The sequence below is a fragment of the Delphinapterus leucas genome, chromosome 3 (assembly GCF_059928025.1).
Source record: "Delphinapterus leucas isolate spDelLeu-1000000601 "Yukka" chromosome 3, BTC_Dleu_Yukka2, whole genome shotgun sequence".
Classification (NCBI taxonomy): domain Eukaryota; kingdom Metazoa; phylum Chordata; class Mammalia; order Artiodactyla; family Monodontidae; genus Delphinapterus; species Delphinapterus leucas.
Genome location: NC_143131.1, coordinates 77,054,564 through 77,074,500, shown reverse-complemented (window position 1 = coordinate 77,074,500; position 19,937 = coordinate 77,054,564). Strand labels below are relative to the sequence as shown.

The window sequence follows — 19,937 nt, the reverse complement described above, 5'->3', positions numbered from 1 at the left end:
TAGTTATTCCTAGGTTAGGAAACTTCACATTATTGAGAAACAGTAATACCACTAGTAATAGCAATGATCAGCTGTACACACCTTCTGTAATATTACTTCTTCTCAACCACTATTATATGAGCTACACTTTATAAATGAGGAATCTGAAGATTTTTGGATATTAAGTGATTTGTCCCTGGCCACAGAGCTGTTATTAAGTAGTGAAGCTAGGATACATTTACAACATTTAAAAAATATAAACCAACATGTGTCGGACACTTAATTACGCATCAGGCACTATACTAAATGTTCTACATTTAACCTCATTGTAACACCATGAGGGAAGCATGATTATCATTTACATTTTACATATGTGGAAAGTGAGGCTTAGAGAAGTTAAATAATTTGTCAAGGACACATGGCTAGTTAGTAGTAGAGCCAGAGGGCCCTTCCTCTTGTACTACCCCACCTACAGTTAGAATTGAGATAAGGGCAGCATTGCTTTATGACCCTGGGAATGTTCATAGTTTAAAAATTTATTTTAAGTATTATTATTATTATTTTAAAGCATTTCCTGCTGTACTCTGTTAATTATAAAAATGCCTCAGTTTTTAAAGATAATTGTACAATATACCTCTGAGTGGAAACTGAAGTTTGCTTTCTGGGTAGTAAGTAAATCAGTCAGAGGAATATTCAATCTTGTTTATCGCAGTTTTTATGTAATTTCCTTAACAGTATGGATTGACTGTTTTAATTTCATTTAATTTTTTTCCACTGTATGTGTTGCATTCTTTTCTTTTAAACTTTAGGGATAGTGTTTTGTTGTTTTTTTTTTCCCTGTTTGTGGGCACCCTGGGAGAAACTGACTATTTATAGTTTAAATGTCTTCCTTTTGGCCAAGGCAGAGCAGCATTAGATTTTAATAAATCGTAAGTTTATATTACGATTGTTTACTGGAGTGCCATTTATAGAGTATGGCTTCCAGACATAGAATTTGACATAGTTTTTTTTTTAAAAGGGCTAATTTTTTCCCTTAAAGTTGTATTTTGAATTACACTAGAGGTAATTTATGGCTACCTTAAGTATTTTTCTCCTTCTGCCTGTCTGCATGTCCTGGGAAAAAAATATTCTGACCTTGTACATGACATGCTGACAGTTTATTTTAAAAGAAATGTCAAGTTTTAGAAACTACATGGAGATATTTTTAAGAACATTAGATGATAGGGAACTACACCTAAATAGTAAGTTTAGCTCAGTTCAGTTTAGCAGCATTAGGTGTCTGTGTGTATAGTGTTGTGTTTGGTGATATGAGAGACATCAAGATGACAAAAAGTTGATATCTTTATTCTGGGGCTTGTAATCTGTTAGGTGACCCAGACAAATACATAAATAACTATAATGCAAGGCAGGCTATGATAAGTACTACAGCATAGGCATCAACAAAGTGCAGTGGGAAATCAGGATAGAGAGATTAATTCCAATTGGGAGGATCTAGGACTTTCTCATGGAGTAGGTAGGATTGAGTAGAGCTTAATTTATTGCTTTCATTCATTCTAGACTGTCTTCTGAAGATTGATGTCTATTTCCTTGAGGTCTTTAATTTTGTTGCCAATTTGGATAAGCATGGCACACATCCAGCAGGGAGGTCCAGATGAAAAAGAAAAGACAACAGCCCTGAAAGGTACATACTTAATTTGCTTTTTCAGGATATTTTCATTGTGCCTAATAAAGGTATAGGAATATTTAGGTGACCTTATATTCATTTCAGTTCTAAAATAAGAATATCAGTACTTAATCTATTTGTAATTATTTGTATCCCGTGACTACCTCAGTGTCTGAGATATAGTATGTACTCAGTAACTAAATCATAAAATCATGTGATTTTACAGATGTAAGAATTCTTAATGCTTTTCTTATTCCAGGTCATGTATTTAACAGTAAAACTAACACTAGTGGTCTCTTGAGTCAAGACTAGTGCCCTTACCATATTTTTGTTGTTTGAAATGTCATACTAGGTTAGGATAATGATCCTGTATTGTCTTTGTGGCATTAGCTCTAGGGATATTTTATGAGATTAAGAAAAGTTAGATTAAGAAAAGTGCGGGAAAAGCAGGTTGTGGTGGCGATGGTGGAAAGCAAGCGTTAAGTTTTTGACATATTAAATATTAAACTGAGATGCCACTTAAACATCAAGCTGGAGAAGTTGAGTGTAGAGTTGAGGGCATTTGGGTTGGAGATAAAAATTTTAGGAATCATTAGCATAGAGGTAATATTTAAAGTTATGGTCCTAATTGAGATCACCAGGGATGTCACTGTAGCCAGAAAGAGAAAAGGTCTGAAGATTGAACCGTGGGACATCTCGATCTTAGGGTCAGGAAAATGAGGAAGAACTAGCAAAAGAGGCTTAAAGTGAATTTCTAGTAAGATAGGCTGAGACCTAGGAGCAAGAGAGAGATCCTTAACACATAGTGAAGAAAATGAGAGTAATTAATTTAGTAATGATTATAAACCAGCTTAGATGAGGACTGAGAATTTAATTTTGGATTTGACAGTGTAGAGGTTATTGATGGTCTTCACAAAGAGCTTTTCAGTGAATTGATGGAAATGAAAGTCGTATTGGAGAACTTCAGTAGAGAATGGGAAGAGAGGAATTGGAGACAGTTATAGACAACTCTATAGATGGTTTTACTGCATGTATGTATGCTGCTGAGAATGACTTGCACACTCAGAATAATGGTTAATTTAGGAAGGAGGATAAGGAACGTGTGTGTTTCCATCTAAATAAACTCGCTGGGTTTCCACGTAGATAGCTTTTATGCATCTTCAACCTTACTTGATAATGCGAAAATTTGATCTCTCAAGTTGTGGTTCCAATTTACACTTCCACAAGCAGTATGTAAGAGATCAGATGGATTTTTCTGGATTTTAGAGTTAGTACAGTGACATTAAAAGAATATGGATAGGGTCTAGATATAGAAGTATCTGGATTCAAACCCATGTTTTTCCCACTCACCATGAAACAAATTGCTTAACTTCTCTAAATCTTTTTCTTCATTGGTACAATAGGAATACAATGCTTAGCACACATGAGCTTGAAATGACTAATGAGGGAGTCAAATTGAAAATATTAGAAGATAAAATGGCAAATGCATAGTAAAGTGTATTTTAGAACAAATTGACAAACTGAATAAAACTTTGTCCCTAAAACAGTCCTATTTATCAGTTTTTTTTTTAATGGATTATGGTTTTGATGTCATGTCTAAGGACTCTTTGCCTAGCCCTACTTTGTGAATATCTTCTCTTATGTTTTCTTCTAAAAGGTTTATAGTTTAGATTTTACATTTAAACTAATGATGAATTTTGAGTTAATTTTTATGTAAGGTATGAGATTTAGGTCAGGGTTTTTTGTTTGTTTTGCCTATTGATGTCCAATTGCACCAGCACTGTTTGTGAAAAAGACTGTTTCTGCTATTGAATTACTTCTTCACCTTTGTCAAAAATAAATTGGACATATTTCGGTGGGCTTACTTGGGGTGTTCTATTTTGTTCCATGTATCTGTGTCTGTCTCTTCTCTAATTCATACTCTCTTGATTACTGAACTAAATGGTAAGTCTTAAAATTGACTAGAATCATTCTTCCCACTTGATTCTTATTCAGAATTGTTTGGCTTTTCTAGGTCCTTTGCCTTTCCATGTAAATTTTAAGAGTAAAATTGTCTATAACCACAAAAAGATAATTTACTGAGATTTTGATAGGAATTGTGTTTAAACCTATAGACGAATGTGAGAATTGACGTCTTTACTATATTGAGGTTTCTAGTCCATGAACATGGAATGTCTGTCATTTATTTAGATATTTGAGTTCCTTCATTGATTCTTTGTAATTTTCATCATGTAAGTCTTACACATTTGTTACTAGATTTATACTTATTTTATATATATGTATATATTTTTGGCTGCGTTGGGTCTTCATTGCTGCTTGCAGTCTTTCTGTAGTTGCGGCAAGTGGGGGCTACTCTTCGTTGCAGTGTGTGGGCTTCTCCTTGCGGTGGCTTCTCTTGTTGTGGAGCACAGGCTCTAGGCGCATGGGCTTCAGTAGTTGTAGTACCCGGGCTCAGTAGTTATGGCTCGTGGGCTCTAGAGCGCAGGCTCAGTAGTTGTGGCACACGGGCTTAGTTGCTCCGCAGCATGTGGGATCTTCCCAGACAAGGGCTCGAACCCGTGTACCCTGCATTGGCAGGCGGATTCTTAACCACTGCGCCACCAGGGAAGTCCTTTATTATAATTTTTAGAGTGATTGTAAATGGTATTGTGTTTTTAATTCCAATTGTCCCATGTTTACTGATAGTTTCTGGAAATATAATGAAGTTTTTTGTGTTGATATTATATTCTGTGACTTTGCTGAAATCGCTTATTAGTTCTTGGGGTTTTCTTGGTAGATCCTTGGGATTTTCTATGTAGACCATCATGTCGTTTGCTAGTTGGACATTTTTATTCCTTCCTTTTCAGTCTTGCTTTTTTGCACTGGTTAAGACATCCAATGCTATGTTGAATAAGAATAAGGAGAATGGGGCTTCCCTGGTGGCACAGTGGTTGAGAGTCCGCCTGCCGATGCAGGGGACACGGGTTCGTGCCCCGGTCCGGGAAGATCCCACATGCCGCGGAGCAGCTGGGCCCGTGAGCCATGGCCGCTGAGCCTGCGCGTCCGGAGCCTGTGCTCCGCAACGGGAGAGGCCACAACAGTGAGAGGCCCATGTACCACAAAAAAAAAGAAGAAGAAGGAGAATGGACATTTTTTCCTTGCTCGCTAGGGGTAATAATGAGTAGTGCCACTCCCATTTTCATCCCTTAATTTCTAGACCTGTGAATTCTGGCTGTGGGAGAAATAGCACTATATTTTGGACACTGATTCAGAGTATATACAGCCTTCTAGAGAATCTTGTTCCAGCCCTGCAGGGTTCTGCCACCCAGCTGGCCCTGTAACTGAGTCTTCAAAAGGCAGTCCGCCATTCTGTCAAACTAGCTGCTTCACGATGGTGGGGAGCATGTTAAGACCAGTGAGTTCCATGAGCATGGGCCCATTGCCACCCTTCTTTTGCTGTAATGTGAGTTTCTTGATCAGAAACAATGTGGTGTGGAATACCATGATGGTGGATAAAGCCTTCTGTAAGTCCATGGATAGCAGATTTGGCAGAAGCATTGAGTGCAGGAGCGGCCAGTCTGTATCCAGAGAAAGTATCTATTCCAGTAAGAACAAAATACTGCCCCTTTCATGATGGAGGTGATCCAGTGTAATTAACCTGCCACCAAGTAGCTGGCTGATCACCCCAGGGAATGGTGCCATGTTGGGGACGAAATGTTGGTCTCTGCTGCTGGCAAATTGGACACTCAGCTATGGTTGTAGCCAAGTTGGCTTTGGTGAGTGGATGTTCATATTACTGAGCCCCCATATGACCTCCTTCCTTGCCACCATGGCCACTTTGTTCTTGAGCTCATTGGGTGATGACAGGTTTGGCTGGGGAAAGAGTTTGACTGGTGTCCACAGAATGGATCACCCTGCGCACTTGATTTTTAAAATATTCCTCTGTTGAGGTTACCTTGTAGTGAGCATTCACTTGGGACACAAATATCTTCTCATCTTTTGCTCATTCAGGGAGGTCTATCCACATACCTCTTCTCCAGATTTCCTTGTCACCAATTTTCTAGTCGTGTTCCTTCCAGGTCCCTGATCGTCCAGGCAAACAATTGGCCACAGCCCGTGAATCATTATATAATCACATGTCTGGCCATATCTCTTTCCAAAGAAATGGAACACCTAGGTGCACTGCTCTCAGTTCTGCTCACTCGGAAGATTTCTCTTTACCACCGTCATTTAGGGATATCCCCAAAAGGGGCTCTAATGTTTCAACTGTCCACTTTTGGGTGGTGTCTGAATATCATGCAGAACCATCTATAAACCAGACTCAAGTTTTTTCTTCTTCTGTCAACTGATGAGGGCTTAGGTGCACACTGATGGATAGAAGGCTGTGTAGCAGCAGTGGAGACCATAGGCGTTTGGGCCACTTCTTCACGTAACTTACTTTTGTCTTCAGGGCCTACTCAGTCCTGATCACATACATACCACTTCCATTTGATGATGGAATGCTATTGTACAGACCCAACTTTATGACTTGGTGGGTCAGTTAACACCTAGTTCATGATGGACAGCTACATGGTAAGTTGGTAGCCCGTGGTTAAGTGTTCAGTCTCTACTCAGGCCCAGTAGCAGGCCAAGAGGTATTTCTCAAAAGGAGAGTAGTTACCTGCAGTGGATAGCAAGGCTTTGCTCCAAAATCCTCAGAGCCTGTGCTGTGAAGGCAGACGACTGATGTCCTAGCTTGAAGATAGTCATACAGAGAGTGGGAATTCTGTCTTACTCACCTTCTATTCAGGCCTTCAGTGGATTGGATGAGGTTCATCCGTATTGGAGGTGGGGGGCAATCTGCTTTACTCAGTCTACAGTTTCAAATGTTAATCTCATCCAGAAACACTTTCACAGACACACTCAGAATAATGTTTAACCAAATATCTGGGCACCCAGTCAAGTTGACACATAAAATTAACCATCACACCATTCATCTGTCTATGGAAACTGGTTGCTTACTCCTTTTGGCTGTTGTGAATAATGCTGCTGTGAACGGGGGTGTACAAATATCTGAGTCTTTGTTTTCAATTCTTTGGGGTATAAAATGGTATTTTTATCCAGTTACTGCATATGCTTTGTTGAAGTTTAGAATTCTAGTTGCTAAATCACTTTAATCACCAGAGGCATGTTTTAGCAAAAACAGTTGTGTTACATCTGATATGTATTTAGGTTATAAGAATTCAGTTGTACTGTGTTTTATAGGCGATTGAAGGGATTTTCAATGGAAATGTTTTATTATACTTGATTTTTGCCTAATCTACTGCCTTTGGAATCCAGTCTCTGTAAAATGCAGTTATATAGCATTGTTTTCCTTTTACAAAGCAGAAAAATAATTTCTGACAATTTCTTTCTACGTGTCTTCTCAATGCTAATGAAATAAAAAAAAGTCTAGTTCTCTAGTTGACAGAGGAGAAGTTTGAGCAATGCGTATTTGTTTAGTTGTTCATTTTATCATTCAAAGGAACATTTTGGTCAAAGCCAAAGCATATTTCTGTATTCAGAAGAGTTTATTCTTTTTATAAGGTAATGAAGAGAGGGGGTACACCGTTTTAGAGTTTATACAGCACATAGAATAAAAGTATGGGGATTTTGAAAGAGTACTGAGTTAGGTATTGGGGAATAAATTTATTTTATTAAGCCCACTTTACTATTAAGGTCTAATTTTGGGCAGGCCATTTTACCTCTCTGAGCTTATTTCCTTGTCTCAAAGACAGTGAAGGTGATAACACATGCTACTACTTTATAGGGCTGTGATGGTCAAGTGAGGTAAAGTATGTGAAGTCTTTAAAATGATATATAGATGTTAGATGGCATTTTATGATCTGAGCTGATAGAAGGAGAAAATGGATATTAGACATAATACAGCTGCTTATGTATTGGACGGTTTTTGTGTGTCTGATTAAAAGGTTTCTAAATTTTGAACTGTGGAAGATGACTGTGAAGTAAAGGAATTCAATTCATTGGAAGGAGAGATGTGAGAATCTTCAAGCCAGTTTTTGATATTAAAAATCTTCTATTTTACTCTGTTTTGCAAAGATTTACATGTTGTTCAGGGCTTTACTAATGAATCAGAAAGTTGTCAGCATGTATCTCTTGGGCCCAGTATGCATACTTTGTGACATTTTTTATTTTACTAGACAATTTGCAAACCTTTTTTTATAAACATGTTTGTATGCTGAAAATGGTATATTTTTGTGTGAGTTGAGGTTTATTTGATACAGCAGGGATATTGAAGAATTTTAAACAATGACTTTTTAATTTTTTTTTTACAAGTTTTTTGATGTCTTATCTTTGTGTCCTACGGAAAGACTAGAGACTGGAGGTAGACAAACTATTTTTTCCTCTAGCATATTTTTATGATCTGTACAGATGGATTTGTTATATCTGTGTAAATGAGAGACAGAAATAAAGTGTTAATTCTGAGGTTCTTCTTTTGTTTAAAAGAAAGCGGGGACTGGTTTGCTATACTATGTATCCGAGGAGCTCTTTCTCTTCGGGAGCTTGAGTTAGATTGAAAAAAAATCTCAAAATCTAAACTTAAAAAACAAAACAAAACACATCTTTTGGGAACTAAATAAATTTGAAGTTTATCTTTAATTTTTCCGAGTTTCCATATGACACTAAGATGACATATAGTAAGAATTTTTGCCTCATCCCATGATGATAGCCTAAAAGAGATCATTAAATACTGTCTACTGACTGATTTTAGGGCTGGGGCAGGGAAACTACGAGATAACCCTGCAGCACCTTGTAGTAACAGGAGGTAAGGAAATGCTCACAAAATAAAAAGATGTGACTGAGGAGCCGTGCCGACTGTATGCACTGTGGTGTCCTGGGTGGGATCCTGGCACAGAAAATGGACATTAATGGAAAAACTGATGAATAATATCTGGGCTTAGTTAACAGTAATGTACCGACATTGGTTTCTTCCTTTTGACAAATGTAGTCTTGTAAGGTAGGATGTTAACAATCGGGGAAACTGGGTACAGACACTATCTGTACTATCTTTCAACTTTTCTGTAAATCTAAAAAGGTTCAAAAATAAAATGTTTATTTACAAAACCTTGGTGACAGTTTTTTTTTTATTATGTATAATCAAATGATGTGAAGAATAAAAACTGTTTTGTGTTAGCCAGTTTTCTCCAGTTAGCATGTTTTAGTTTAATATTATGATCTTCCCCTCTAAAAGAATAATATGCTATATTACCATTATTTTTATTTTTAAGTTCCCTTATTCATAGTAGTTTCATTTATATGTAAGATTTAGTGACCTTTTAAAAATCATATTAACATCTGAAATTTTTAAAATGATAGGAGGTTAATAAGGTACAAATTAATAGCTGTATATTTTGAAGGGAAGAAGTTAATAATTTACCATAGTGGTACATAGGATCTAGGTTGTGATTGTTTTGAGAATTATGGTTTTGAAAGTGCTTATGTTATATTGATACTGTACCTCATCATAATATAGCACTTTGGGAACTTAAAAATGTAATAATCTTATCAGTTAAGGCAACACATAAAAAGTAATCTAACAGAACAAAAGAATACTTAAAATAATTTAAAATATAATCTTTGTTATCAACTATGAAAATGAATATAAATAAATTTCACGTAATTTCTTTTCTAGATTTATTATCTAGGATAGATTTGGATGAACTAATGAAAAAAGATGAACCACCTCTTGATTTTCCTGATACACTGGAAGGATTTGAATATGCTTTTAATGAAAGTAAGTGGTGTGTGCTATATGCAAGATTTGTTTAAAAATGCTCATAGAATCATAGGACAGATAATTATTTGCTACTTTTATTTGCCAGCTAGAAAATTTTATGTGTTTCTTTTGAGAATAATGTCTTATCCTTCTATGATGAAGTTCTTCAGTCAAGTAAAAGAACCAAGTCATAATTTCCCATAGTTGTCAAGTCACTTAAACCAACGAACGTGAATTTGATTCAGCTTATGTATTTTCAGTCTTGAGGGTTCAGCTCCCTTGTATCCAGCTGGAACTCCCAATTAAATTATGTAGAAAGATGCTACTATTTCACATGTTATTTAAAATGAAATGACTGGCAATAATTATCTGTGACAATATTTTAAAGCATAATACTCAATTCCATGATTTTTTTAGGCAACGTCCTTATTGTAAAGTTTGTTAATTAAGTTCTGAATAAAATAAGCTTTGCAGTTGGGATTTGGAATAACATACCATAGATTGCAAGGATGTTTCTGGAACAAAGCACAATTAAACTCTAGATTAATAACCTTGTAATACTTGAAGGATAATGTTATTACAGGCCAGGTAGCATTTGAATCGCAGCTTTCTACTTGTTGCCCTGCATTAACTAAATTGGTGATCTGTCATCACTGTGTTTTTTCAAAATTTTACATGCAGTTATTTTATTCTGTTCACATTGACGATTGTCATACAACATACAAAAAGTACAAAAACCCAATTCATTTTCTAATACCAGGTTAGAACCAAGTTGCAAAAGAGAACTGTACAGTAAGTTACAAGAAGAGTTCAGGTGTCCTGTACAAATCATGCTGCCTGTCGCATGATGTATTTAAAGCTGTACCTATTGCCACAGGAGAATGTCTTGTCTTTGCAGCGTCCATACAGTTCCTGCCGATGAGGCCTCCTTAGATTCATGTGTCTGTACAATATCAATTATAGGTGTTAGAACTTACAGTGACAGTCTCTGTGTACTAGAATATTAAATGAGTTTAAACAGAGCATATTAGAAACTTTGATCTCTTTTCTGATACTAATTTTCATGTTTTTTAATAAAGGATATCTAATGGCAAAGTATGTATGAGTAGTAATATTTTGTTTTTAAAAGAAATTTTATAATTTAATTAACAGAGTCAAAATTGCTCTGAGACTAATGTTGCCTCTGCCCCTCTAAAACAATTACCAGACTCCTCTTTCAGAACAGGGATTGGGGGAGTGTGTTGGTAGTGTGGGTAAATCATAGAACTATGTTTGCTTTATGGATAGAGGATATCAGTTTTCATTGAAGTCTGTCTTTCATCTTCCTTGAACATTTCTTAAAGAGAGTGGAAAACAAAGAAGCAATACACTTTTCTCTCTCACTTTCCTATCAGATATATTCATACACACATCTTTGCTTACATTTTTATACCCTTGCATGCACATGCTCTGTACTTACACACTTTCAGACACACCTACACCTTTGCACATGCAAGTGTACTTACACATGAATGCATATGGACCCTTGCACACACCTATCATTTATTTTTTAAATATCCTGGACACTGTCTTGCATAAATATAGACTTATAGTATGAGGCAAAGATTCTTGCATTCCAAGGAGAGAATGTTACTTTTATGGATCTTATTTTTAGCATGATACAGTTCAGGGTTGAACTCAGAGTGAATAGTGAGTATTTTTTCAAAGAGGTGAGGTTCTGAAACCAGGAAACTGGTTTCATTATTAAACTGCTAAAAGGGCCGTTCTAACTTAGTATCTCCAGAGACTTTTTTTTTCAGGATTTATAATAAAAAAACTTTTATGAAAGCTTTAAATTGAAACTTTCATTACCTGATTGAAGAAGCTTCTAAATTTTCTAAAGAATTTTAAAGTTCTTAGTTGGGTAACAGAAGAATTTGGATACAGAGTTCACCCTAAGGAAAAAAAAATTGTAATGAAGGGGAAGAGATTCTTTTTACCTGCATCAAACTTATACCTTGTTCTTTCAAATCACTTTACCTTTTCAAATACTCTTTGTGTTCAAAATGCCTGTTTAGCCATTCTCCAGTTGTTGGAATTGTATAAGGTCCAGCTCTCGCTTTGGAAGATGAAGGTGAAGGCTTTTCTTCTTTTCCCTCAACCCACACTCACTATACCTCTGTACAGTATTATGAGGAAGCACACTTTCGTATCACCAAAAAAAATATTTGGACTCAGCAACAAACTGAGTTTGAATCTTGTCTTCCATGATAGCTGATATTTATTGTACTCTTACTACATGCCAGGAAGTGTCCTAAATACTTTCAATTTATTAATTTATTTAGGCCATTGATAGCTTATTTTGGGTCTTAGACTCCACCACCAATCTGATAAAATATATGGATACACTTCAGAATAATGGGCATTTGGGTATACACAGGAAATTTTACAACTGAGTTTTGGGGACTCTAAAATAAAATGTCCTAAGTCAGACCTTTGACAGTTGCTGAAGAGATTTTCCAAACCTTTGAGAAATACCAAATTTGCAGATACAACTATAACATAAGTGATCCAGATTATCTTTTCTGGTTAGGAATGCTTACTTTCTTTGCCTCTTTACCTTCTTTTCGCTTTTAATACTAGAGTAGCATTGACATGTATACACTACCAAATGTAAAATAGGTAGCTAGTGGGAAGCAGCCGCATAGCACAGGGAGATCAGCTCAGTGCTTTGTGCTAACCTAGAGGGGTGGGATAGGGAGGGTGGGAGGGAGACGCAAGAGGGACGGGATATGGGGATATATGTATATGTATAGCTGATTCACTTTGTTATACAGCAGAAACTAACACAACATTGTAAGGCAATTATACTCCAATAAAGATGTTTAAAAATATATAAATAAAAATAAAATCAAAAAAAAAAAAGAAGCAAACAAAAAGTACTAGTGCTGATAGTTGGCTGTTTTGATAGGGCTTATTTTCCCTAAAGTATCAAAATCATTATCACTTTATGAGAATTATTATGTCCAAAATGAACAGAGAATTAAAAAAAAACCAAACCTCTCTTTGAGATGTAGTTATAAGTATCTATATCTAACTACCTAAACTCACTATCTAGGTAAGTCAGTTCCCCTTCACACAGCAGTCTCATAGAAAATACATTTAAAATTTTAGTGCAGCAATATTACACATTACTGTATGTCATGTACCTTTAAGGTTGCCTTAGTCAAAATGCCAAGTGCTAGATTTGCAGATGTCTTCAATCTGCTTGTATTGGTATGCTAAATGGGAATTTCCCTGTCCTAGAAAGAAAACTGTAGATGTACCTTACAATTTACATGGCATCATCTGACCATAAAAGAGTGTTATAATGATCCAGTGCAGTGTCTCATGTTGAGTATTAAAGAACTTTACAAATAAGGATTAGCCCTTATTTTATATATTAAAAATACCCATTTTATATGTAGTAAAATTGATTCATAAAAATAATGAAATAGTTTTACTTAGAGTAGTATATTTCCTGGCTTTAGTTTCAGTGCCACAGCTTTCCTTTCAAGTCTTTCTTCACTCTTGCATGTCCTCATTGGATAAAAATCAAATACTGATAACTCCATTCAGCTTGACCATGTCCCTCTTCTGCCCCTGAAGTCTTTCTTGTGCCTCATTGCTCTTAGGATAAAGTCCAAACCCAGTAGTTTGGGCCTTCTGCTATTTGATTCCATATGTCCTCCAATGTTGTATTATTTTATTTTGTTCATACTCTTTTTGTTTCTTTTAAACTGGGTTGTTCACCATTATTTGAACTTGCTGTCATGTTTTTTCAAAATTCTGTTTATGTTGTCTGAGTGGGGGCGGGAGGGAAGGTGTTAAAGCACTTGGTCTGTGGTCTGTTTCTCTCTTGAATACCAGGGGAATGCTTCTGGGGAAAGAAAGAAGACAGGTGGCCTGGTCTGTGCTATGAGGAGAATCCTTATCCATGGAGTATTTTGAGCAGGATAACTGGTTTGGCATTGCTTATGGTTAAACAAACCTATAATCTGTGGATATGTAGGGCATGTTTCTCTGAAAAATATCACATGAGCAGTACAACTCTCTGGCACATAAAATGGAATTGTTTTATAACCAGCATGCTCACCAATGTGTTAGGTAACTCATGTGCCCCACTTAGAGACATCACCTATTCTGAACCAGAGAGTGCTATCCAGTGAGAGGATAGGCCCTGGGAAGACATGGTCAGGCTGTTCCAGACCTGCTTTGCCTGTGCCTCTTGATTGCTTGTACCCTTGAAGTTATTAGTAAAGTTATTAATTATCAGTAAAATCTCTGAATTGTATGAGTCTGACTTGACAGTCTAAACCTGTGTTGGCTCACTGTCTCTCTCCAATTTCCATTTTAAATCTTACTTGTATTTCAAGGCCTAGTTGAGAAATTTCACTAAAACCTTCTGAACCTATTCTAGCCTATAGGCATCCTTCATTTTTCTAAACTCATTTTAGACTTTATTATCTATGTGAATTGCCTGTAACAGTTTTTGGACTGTTGACTTACTTCATTCTTGTTTAACTCTCTGGAAAGTTGCTTAACTTTTAAATGTTTATGCTGTTACTCCTCAGGTAGCCTCTAAGCTTAGGAATGGGGACCACGTTCATGGCTATAGCTAGCAAAACTCCTCATACATTGTAGGCCCTCAAATATTGTTAATTTGCTTTGGATTAGAGAAACAAAGATCAGAGACATAGCATTTGAGTACTTGGGGTCATTCTTTTATACTATGTATATGTTTGCATCATATGGATATTTGAAGAAAAAAATCTGATGAAAAAAATGAAACTGTTCTGAGAAAGATGTTTTAAATTTTTATTAGACATTATTTATTATACTTTCCATATTATTATAAATGTACTCTGAATCATAGCAATATTGTTTGTTTGTCTTCTAGAGGGGCAGTTAAGGCATATAAAAACCGGGGAGCCATTTGTTTTTAACTACCGGGAAGACTTGCACAGATGGAACCAGAAAAGATATGAAGCGCTTGGAGAGGTATGGTCGTGTATACAACTTCAACCTTGTGTTTTTCCAATTTTAAACAGTCAGAATAAAGGTTTTGAAGCTGAAGCAGTACATGCACTCTTTCTACAAAAAAGTGATTAAAAACAGTTTTTGCATTTTTTACTTTTTTGTGGTAATGCTAGAACCATATTTTCAGTTTAAAAGTTTATGTTTTTACATAAATATATCCTTTCCATGACCTTAATATTTTGTAGTGAGTCGTTATAAAGGGAACAAATTCATGCTAAATTTTCTATTTTTAATGTTTTTAGGAGCTTGAATCCTCTGCTGTGCGAGGAAGAATAAGTATTCTTTTAAGTGCTTATCTAAAACAAAAAACAAAAATCAAAAGAGTTGCCTGTGTTAACTATGTGAGGTGATACATGTGTTCATTATCCTGATCTTGGTAATTTTTCTACAATGTATAGCAAATCATCTTATTGTGCACTTTAAATATATACAATTATAGTTGTCAATTATTCCTGAAAGTTAAAGAAAGTACTTATGTATATGAAGAAGATTGATATTTGGCTAATAAATTGGATATAACCTACTTAACCTCTGACTTGATAAAGGATTAGGCCTTGTGAAACATTAGATACCTCACATGCTACCACTGGTAGGAACCTTTGAAAATGTCATTTGTCATTCAAGTGAATGTTTTGTTAAAACTCAAAGTTGTACTCATTGGCGTCATATTAAGTATTTTCAGTAAAATGCATATGGACACATTTGTTTAGTGCGATAACTAAACAGCCACTTTACTTCTATAAGGAAGAGCTGAAAGTTTTATTTCTTTTTTGGCTCTTTAATAAAGTAGTCAAAATTATTTGGTTAAACAGTAGCATAAAGAATACATGAAATTTAGTTTATGTTTTCCGGGAGACAGTTTTCCTTGGATCTCTTCATTTCTGCACGTGTCTGAGCAAAGACATTGACAGCTTTTGTTCTGGACCATCTTTTTGAGGATGTCTGTATAGGAAACAGCCTTGGAAGAGAGAGATTGTGTCTTCCTCCAAGGCAGAGGGCAGATTTGTTTGTGTCAAGGTACTTTCACCTTCCTTTCCCTACTAGTGGCAAAGGATGAGCAGGTTTGCTAGCAACCCCCTCGTTAGATTGGGCTTCATAAGTTAGAGGTTCCACAGCCATGATACAATGTCACTATGTGCTCAGCCTCTACCCTGGGCGTATCAACATTGCCTCTTTGGTATTTGAGGGGCAGGAGAAACAGATGAAAACATGAAGCTCATACTGCTTGCTGTAACCTCGGTAATAAAATCCTTTGTCTCTTACCCAGGAGTCTAGTGTCTTCTGGCTGCAACCATGAAACTGTAGTGGGCTAACTTTTTAACTTGCAACTCAGAGTAAAATCACAGACTCTTGAGAGTTCTTGACGTTGTTCTCCAGCATTTGTAACTTAACTGTATTTAATGCCCTGAATGATTTCTGCTGTCCATAAAAAAGAGTTTGCCTAATTCCACGTGACTTAATTATGTGCTGCAGACTGATAGTATTTTTATTATAGAATATCCATACTATATGGCCTTAGAGAAGGACTGGGATTGTTTGTTTATTTTTAATGAGCATTACATTTTACTCTTTTCCATAAGCCATGTACATTTGTTCACTTGGATAGGTGCTGTTCTCCAAACACCTGCATTTTTGACATCTGTATCTTTTTCAGTCTCAATCTATATCCTCCAACATCATCTTTATCAAAATCTAAGTAGTGTGTCTTATTAGATATTCCCATGTGTAAGTGATTCCTTTCTCCTGAGATCTCCTACCTAATTCTTTGGACATATGGAGGGTCACAAAAAATTTTTAACCCTCACAGTCAACTCAAGACTTATGTCAGTATAATTCTCAAAGTTCTTGTATAACTGTCTACAGTTCCTAGAAGACAAAGAAACATCATGTTTAAATTCCGGAAATATTTAGTACTTCATATTACCAATAAGATCTCTAGTTCCATTAAGCGAGAACCTGTGAAAAGCCTCTCACCACAATGTCCTAGATGTAGAAGCACTGAAAAATCTCCTTTCTCCTCAGTGATGGATAGGACGGAATTCAGAAATTTGAGTTTATTGCCTGGGAGGCTGCCTTAATAAACAGCTTTGGATATGCTTAAGATTTAAGTTTTAAGGAAACGAATTTTGACTTCAGGCTATAGTCTAAACCAAAAGCCCTTCTGTTTTCTTAAGTGTTTTCCTACTGAATATTGAGTTTTGTCTTGAGCTGAGAGGTACTATATATGTTCCACAACTGCTGTTTTAGTTTATGTGTATTTCTCTCTTAAGGAGATTATTATAGCAGTCATTCAGTAGAAATTGTTTTTAAGACTTGCTCCTGAAATGCTCTATCATTTTTATGTAAATTAAACTTATTGTGTAAGTAAAATAAACTGAGATGACATTTTCTTTTTAGAATGCAGTGCCATAAGTACACAAAAGAGTACTCTTTACCTTCAAATAGTTAACATTTTTGTAATCAAATGCTTTTGCTAATATGTATATATATTTTTTACTGTCTACATATAGCTTGATAAAAACATATAGCCTTTAATAAGTTTGGTTAATTTCTCTAAATTTAGAAAGATACTTTCAGTTTTAGGAAGTGGGAGAGTGGTGTGAAAGGGTAATTTTCAAAACAGAAGTCTTTTAATGTATGTACATTGGAGCAAAAGGCCGAGGAATAACATTTCTGGTAGACACAGAAAGACTAGAAAGGCTATCATGTTACGTAGTAAATAGAATGGTAAAAACTCAGCATGTAACTTGTCAAATTTTCTCAACTGTCTCTTTCATGTCAATACTGAATTATTATTAAATGCAGAATTTGTAATCCAGCAGAAATTCTAATGAAAGATTTGATTTTCTTGCCTAATTTGGGTCTTTGCATTTCCTTTGATATTTGTTTACTTCTTTAAAAATTAATAAATTGTCAATGTGCTTATTAGTAAGAGCATAGCAGTGATTGGATAGTCTTACAAGCTTGGCTTTTTATTCATGGATAGGATCACACTTACAAAAAAAAGAAAAAGTAAGGGCATAATTTTTTTCCCTGGACCTAAATTAGTAGTATGTCTTGTAAAATAGTGGAAACTTACTGAAAACTATTGCATCTAAAAAAATGGAATTTATTGAAGAATGTAGGCCAGCAGTGTCTTTGGGTTTTTTTCTAATGGCCATATTTAGGTACTTGAAATAGGAGCAACTTAAAGTAAAGAATAATAATATAAATTATTATTTTAATATTCAAATATTTGAATATAATGTGATTATCTGTGTATAACTATTACCTTCATATAAGGTGAAATTCTCACATCTCATATTGTGACAGAAACAAAGGTCTGGCTGTCAGGAGATCTGGGTCCTAGTTCTGGCTCAGCACTATCTGTGTGACTGGGAAAATATAAGATGAGCCTAGGACATCATCTTTTTCTGGAAAGCAAACATTTAGTCTAATGGAAGTATGTGAAGAGGACAGAGAAACCAACTTGAAAGGATTTCCTTTGGCCGAAATTGGGACAATTCGAGGGTAAAACAGAGTTAGGATTCTATTGATTATAAAACATTTAATAAAAAGTCATGATTCCATAACATTTTAAAAAAATGTAGTTAATGTGCTATCGTAAGATGAAAATTATCTGAAAATTGGTAATCAAAAGGAGAGAATTAAGTAGCTAGACTTTTTATTAGGAACTGTTGTTCATTTGCAGGTGAGGAAGGAATGTTCTACTTTACCAAAGAATACTGGCTACTAAAAGTAAAAAAATATGACAAAATTAGAAAATCACCATAATTCTAAAGATGTTCCCTCAAGATTCGCATTTCCTGCTTAGTCAGTCAAACACTAATCTAGGAGCTACTGTGAAGAGACTTTGCAGATGTAATTAAGGTTACTCGTAAGCTGATCTTAAGATAGGGAGATTGTCCTGGATTATCTGGGTGGATTCAGTACAATCACAAGAGTAATTATAAAGCAGAAGAGAAAGGCAGAAGAGTCAGTCACAGAAATTCGGCAGAAGAGGCAGGAAGAGAGATTCCAAGCATGAGGATTCAACACACTATTGCTGGCTTTGAGATAGAGGACCCACTTGCAGGAACCAGAGAGAGGCCTGTAGGAGCTAAGCGTATCCCTGAACTGACAGTTAGCAAGGAAAACAAGGATCTCAGTACTGCAGCCTCAGTGAACCGGATTTTGTCAACAACCTGAGTGAGCTCGGAAGGGGACTTTCTCCAGAACCTCCTCATAAGAGCCCATCTGGCTGACACCTTGATTTTGGCCTTGTGAAACCTAGAGCAGAGAAACCAGTAGAATCAACCCAGATTTGTGATCTATAAATTGTGAGATGCTAAATTGTGTTTAAGCTATTAAGTTTGTGGTAATGTGTTAAATTAGTAATAGAAAACTACCACACAACCCCTTAATGAAATGATTGATTCAGATGAGCATCATGAATGTATACTAATTTCATTAGGTGAAAGGGTGTGAGGGAATATTTGCACAGTGTATTTGTACAGAATATTTGCAAAGTATTTCCAAAGTATCACCTCACAGATTTCTTGCAATTGTAAGGGGGCAAAATATGTACCTTAAAATAGAGATCTAGCTGTCAGCACATTACCTAAGTGAACAAAGTTAGTATCACTATTTTATTTTATTTTATTTTTTTTGTGGTACGCGGGCCTCTCACTGTTGTGGCCTCTCCCGTTGCGGAGCACAGGCTCCGAACGCGCAGGCTCAGCAGCCATGGCTCACTGGCCCAGCCGCTCCGCGGCATGTGGGATCTTCCCAGACCGGGGCACGAACCTGTGTCCCCTGCATCGGCAGGCGGACTCTCAACCACTGCGCCACCAGGGAAGCCCAGTATCATTATTAATAGAAGAACTTGACGTTACGCGTCTTCTGATATGATGCAGTTTGAAGTACACAGCATTAACCGTGAATATTCTTGCTATGTGTATTGAATCTGACGCTAATCAGACCTTTAGATGTGTCTTCCATTTTCGTGAAATATAGGAATAGAGGGAAAAGTAAATGACACCACAAGGACACAGTCCAGAACATGGGACATGTAAAACACAATGCCATTAAAAATACCGAAAAGATTTATGTATCAGAGGTAAAGAAACTGTTGTAGATGAAAATAAACAAGGAGATAGCAACCAGTTTCGGTGTATGAACATTGATGGGATTTTTGTTTAAAAAAAGTAAAGCAAACAAAGAAACCTCTACACTCTTTAGGGGCAACTGAGGAAGAATTGTTCGTTTCTTTAGGTGTGATAATATTATGTATTACAGTTATGTAGGAAAATGTCCTTTTTCTTAGGTGATGCTTGTGAAATATTTAGGGAGAAGGTCATGATGCCTGCAAGCTATTTTTAAACGCTTCTTGAGAAAGAGGAAAAAACCACAGAAATAAACAGAAAGCATATATGGCAAAATGCTGTTAAGAATTGTTCAGTCAAGGTGGGAGATGTAAAAGTGTTTATTGTACTATTTTTCAACATTTCTGTGTGTTTGAAA

At 36.0% G+C, this 19,937-nt stretch overlaps 1 protein-coding gene across 10 annotated transcripts in view; it reads left to right on the top strand.

The window, feature by feature from the left end:
- The window catches only part of ARB2A (ARB2 cotranscriptional regulator A), a 427,541-nt gene that overhangs the window by 36,704 nt on the left and 370,900 nt on the right, over nt 1-19,937 (top strand). For 9 of the 10 annotated variants that reach the window (XR_016392455.1, XM_089908385.1, XM_022592751.3 and 6 more), the window contains exons 2-4: nt 1,537-1,660; nt 9,294-9,395; nt 14,296-14,396. Coding sequence is in view for 9 of the 10 variants with exons in the window: in XM_089908385.1 (XP_089764511.1) it covers nt 1,555-1,660; nt 9,294-9,395; nt 14,296-14,396 (309 nt within the window). In the remaining variant the exon portion in view is untranslated. The remainder of the gene's footprint in view (nt 1-1,536; nt 1,661-9,293; nt 9,396-14,295; nt 14,397-19,937) is intronic. The other variant, XM_089908387.1, reaches the window with a different exon arrangement.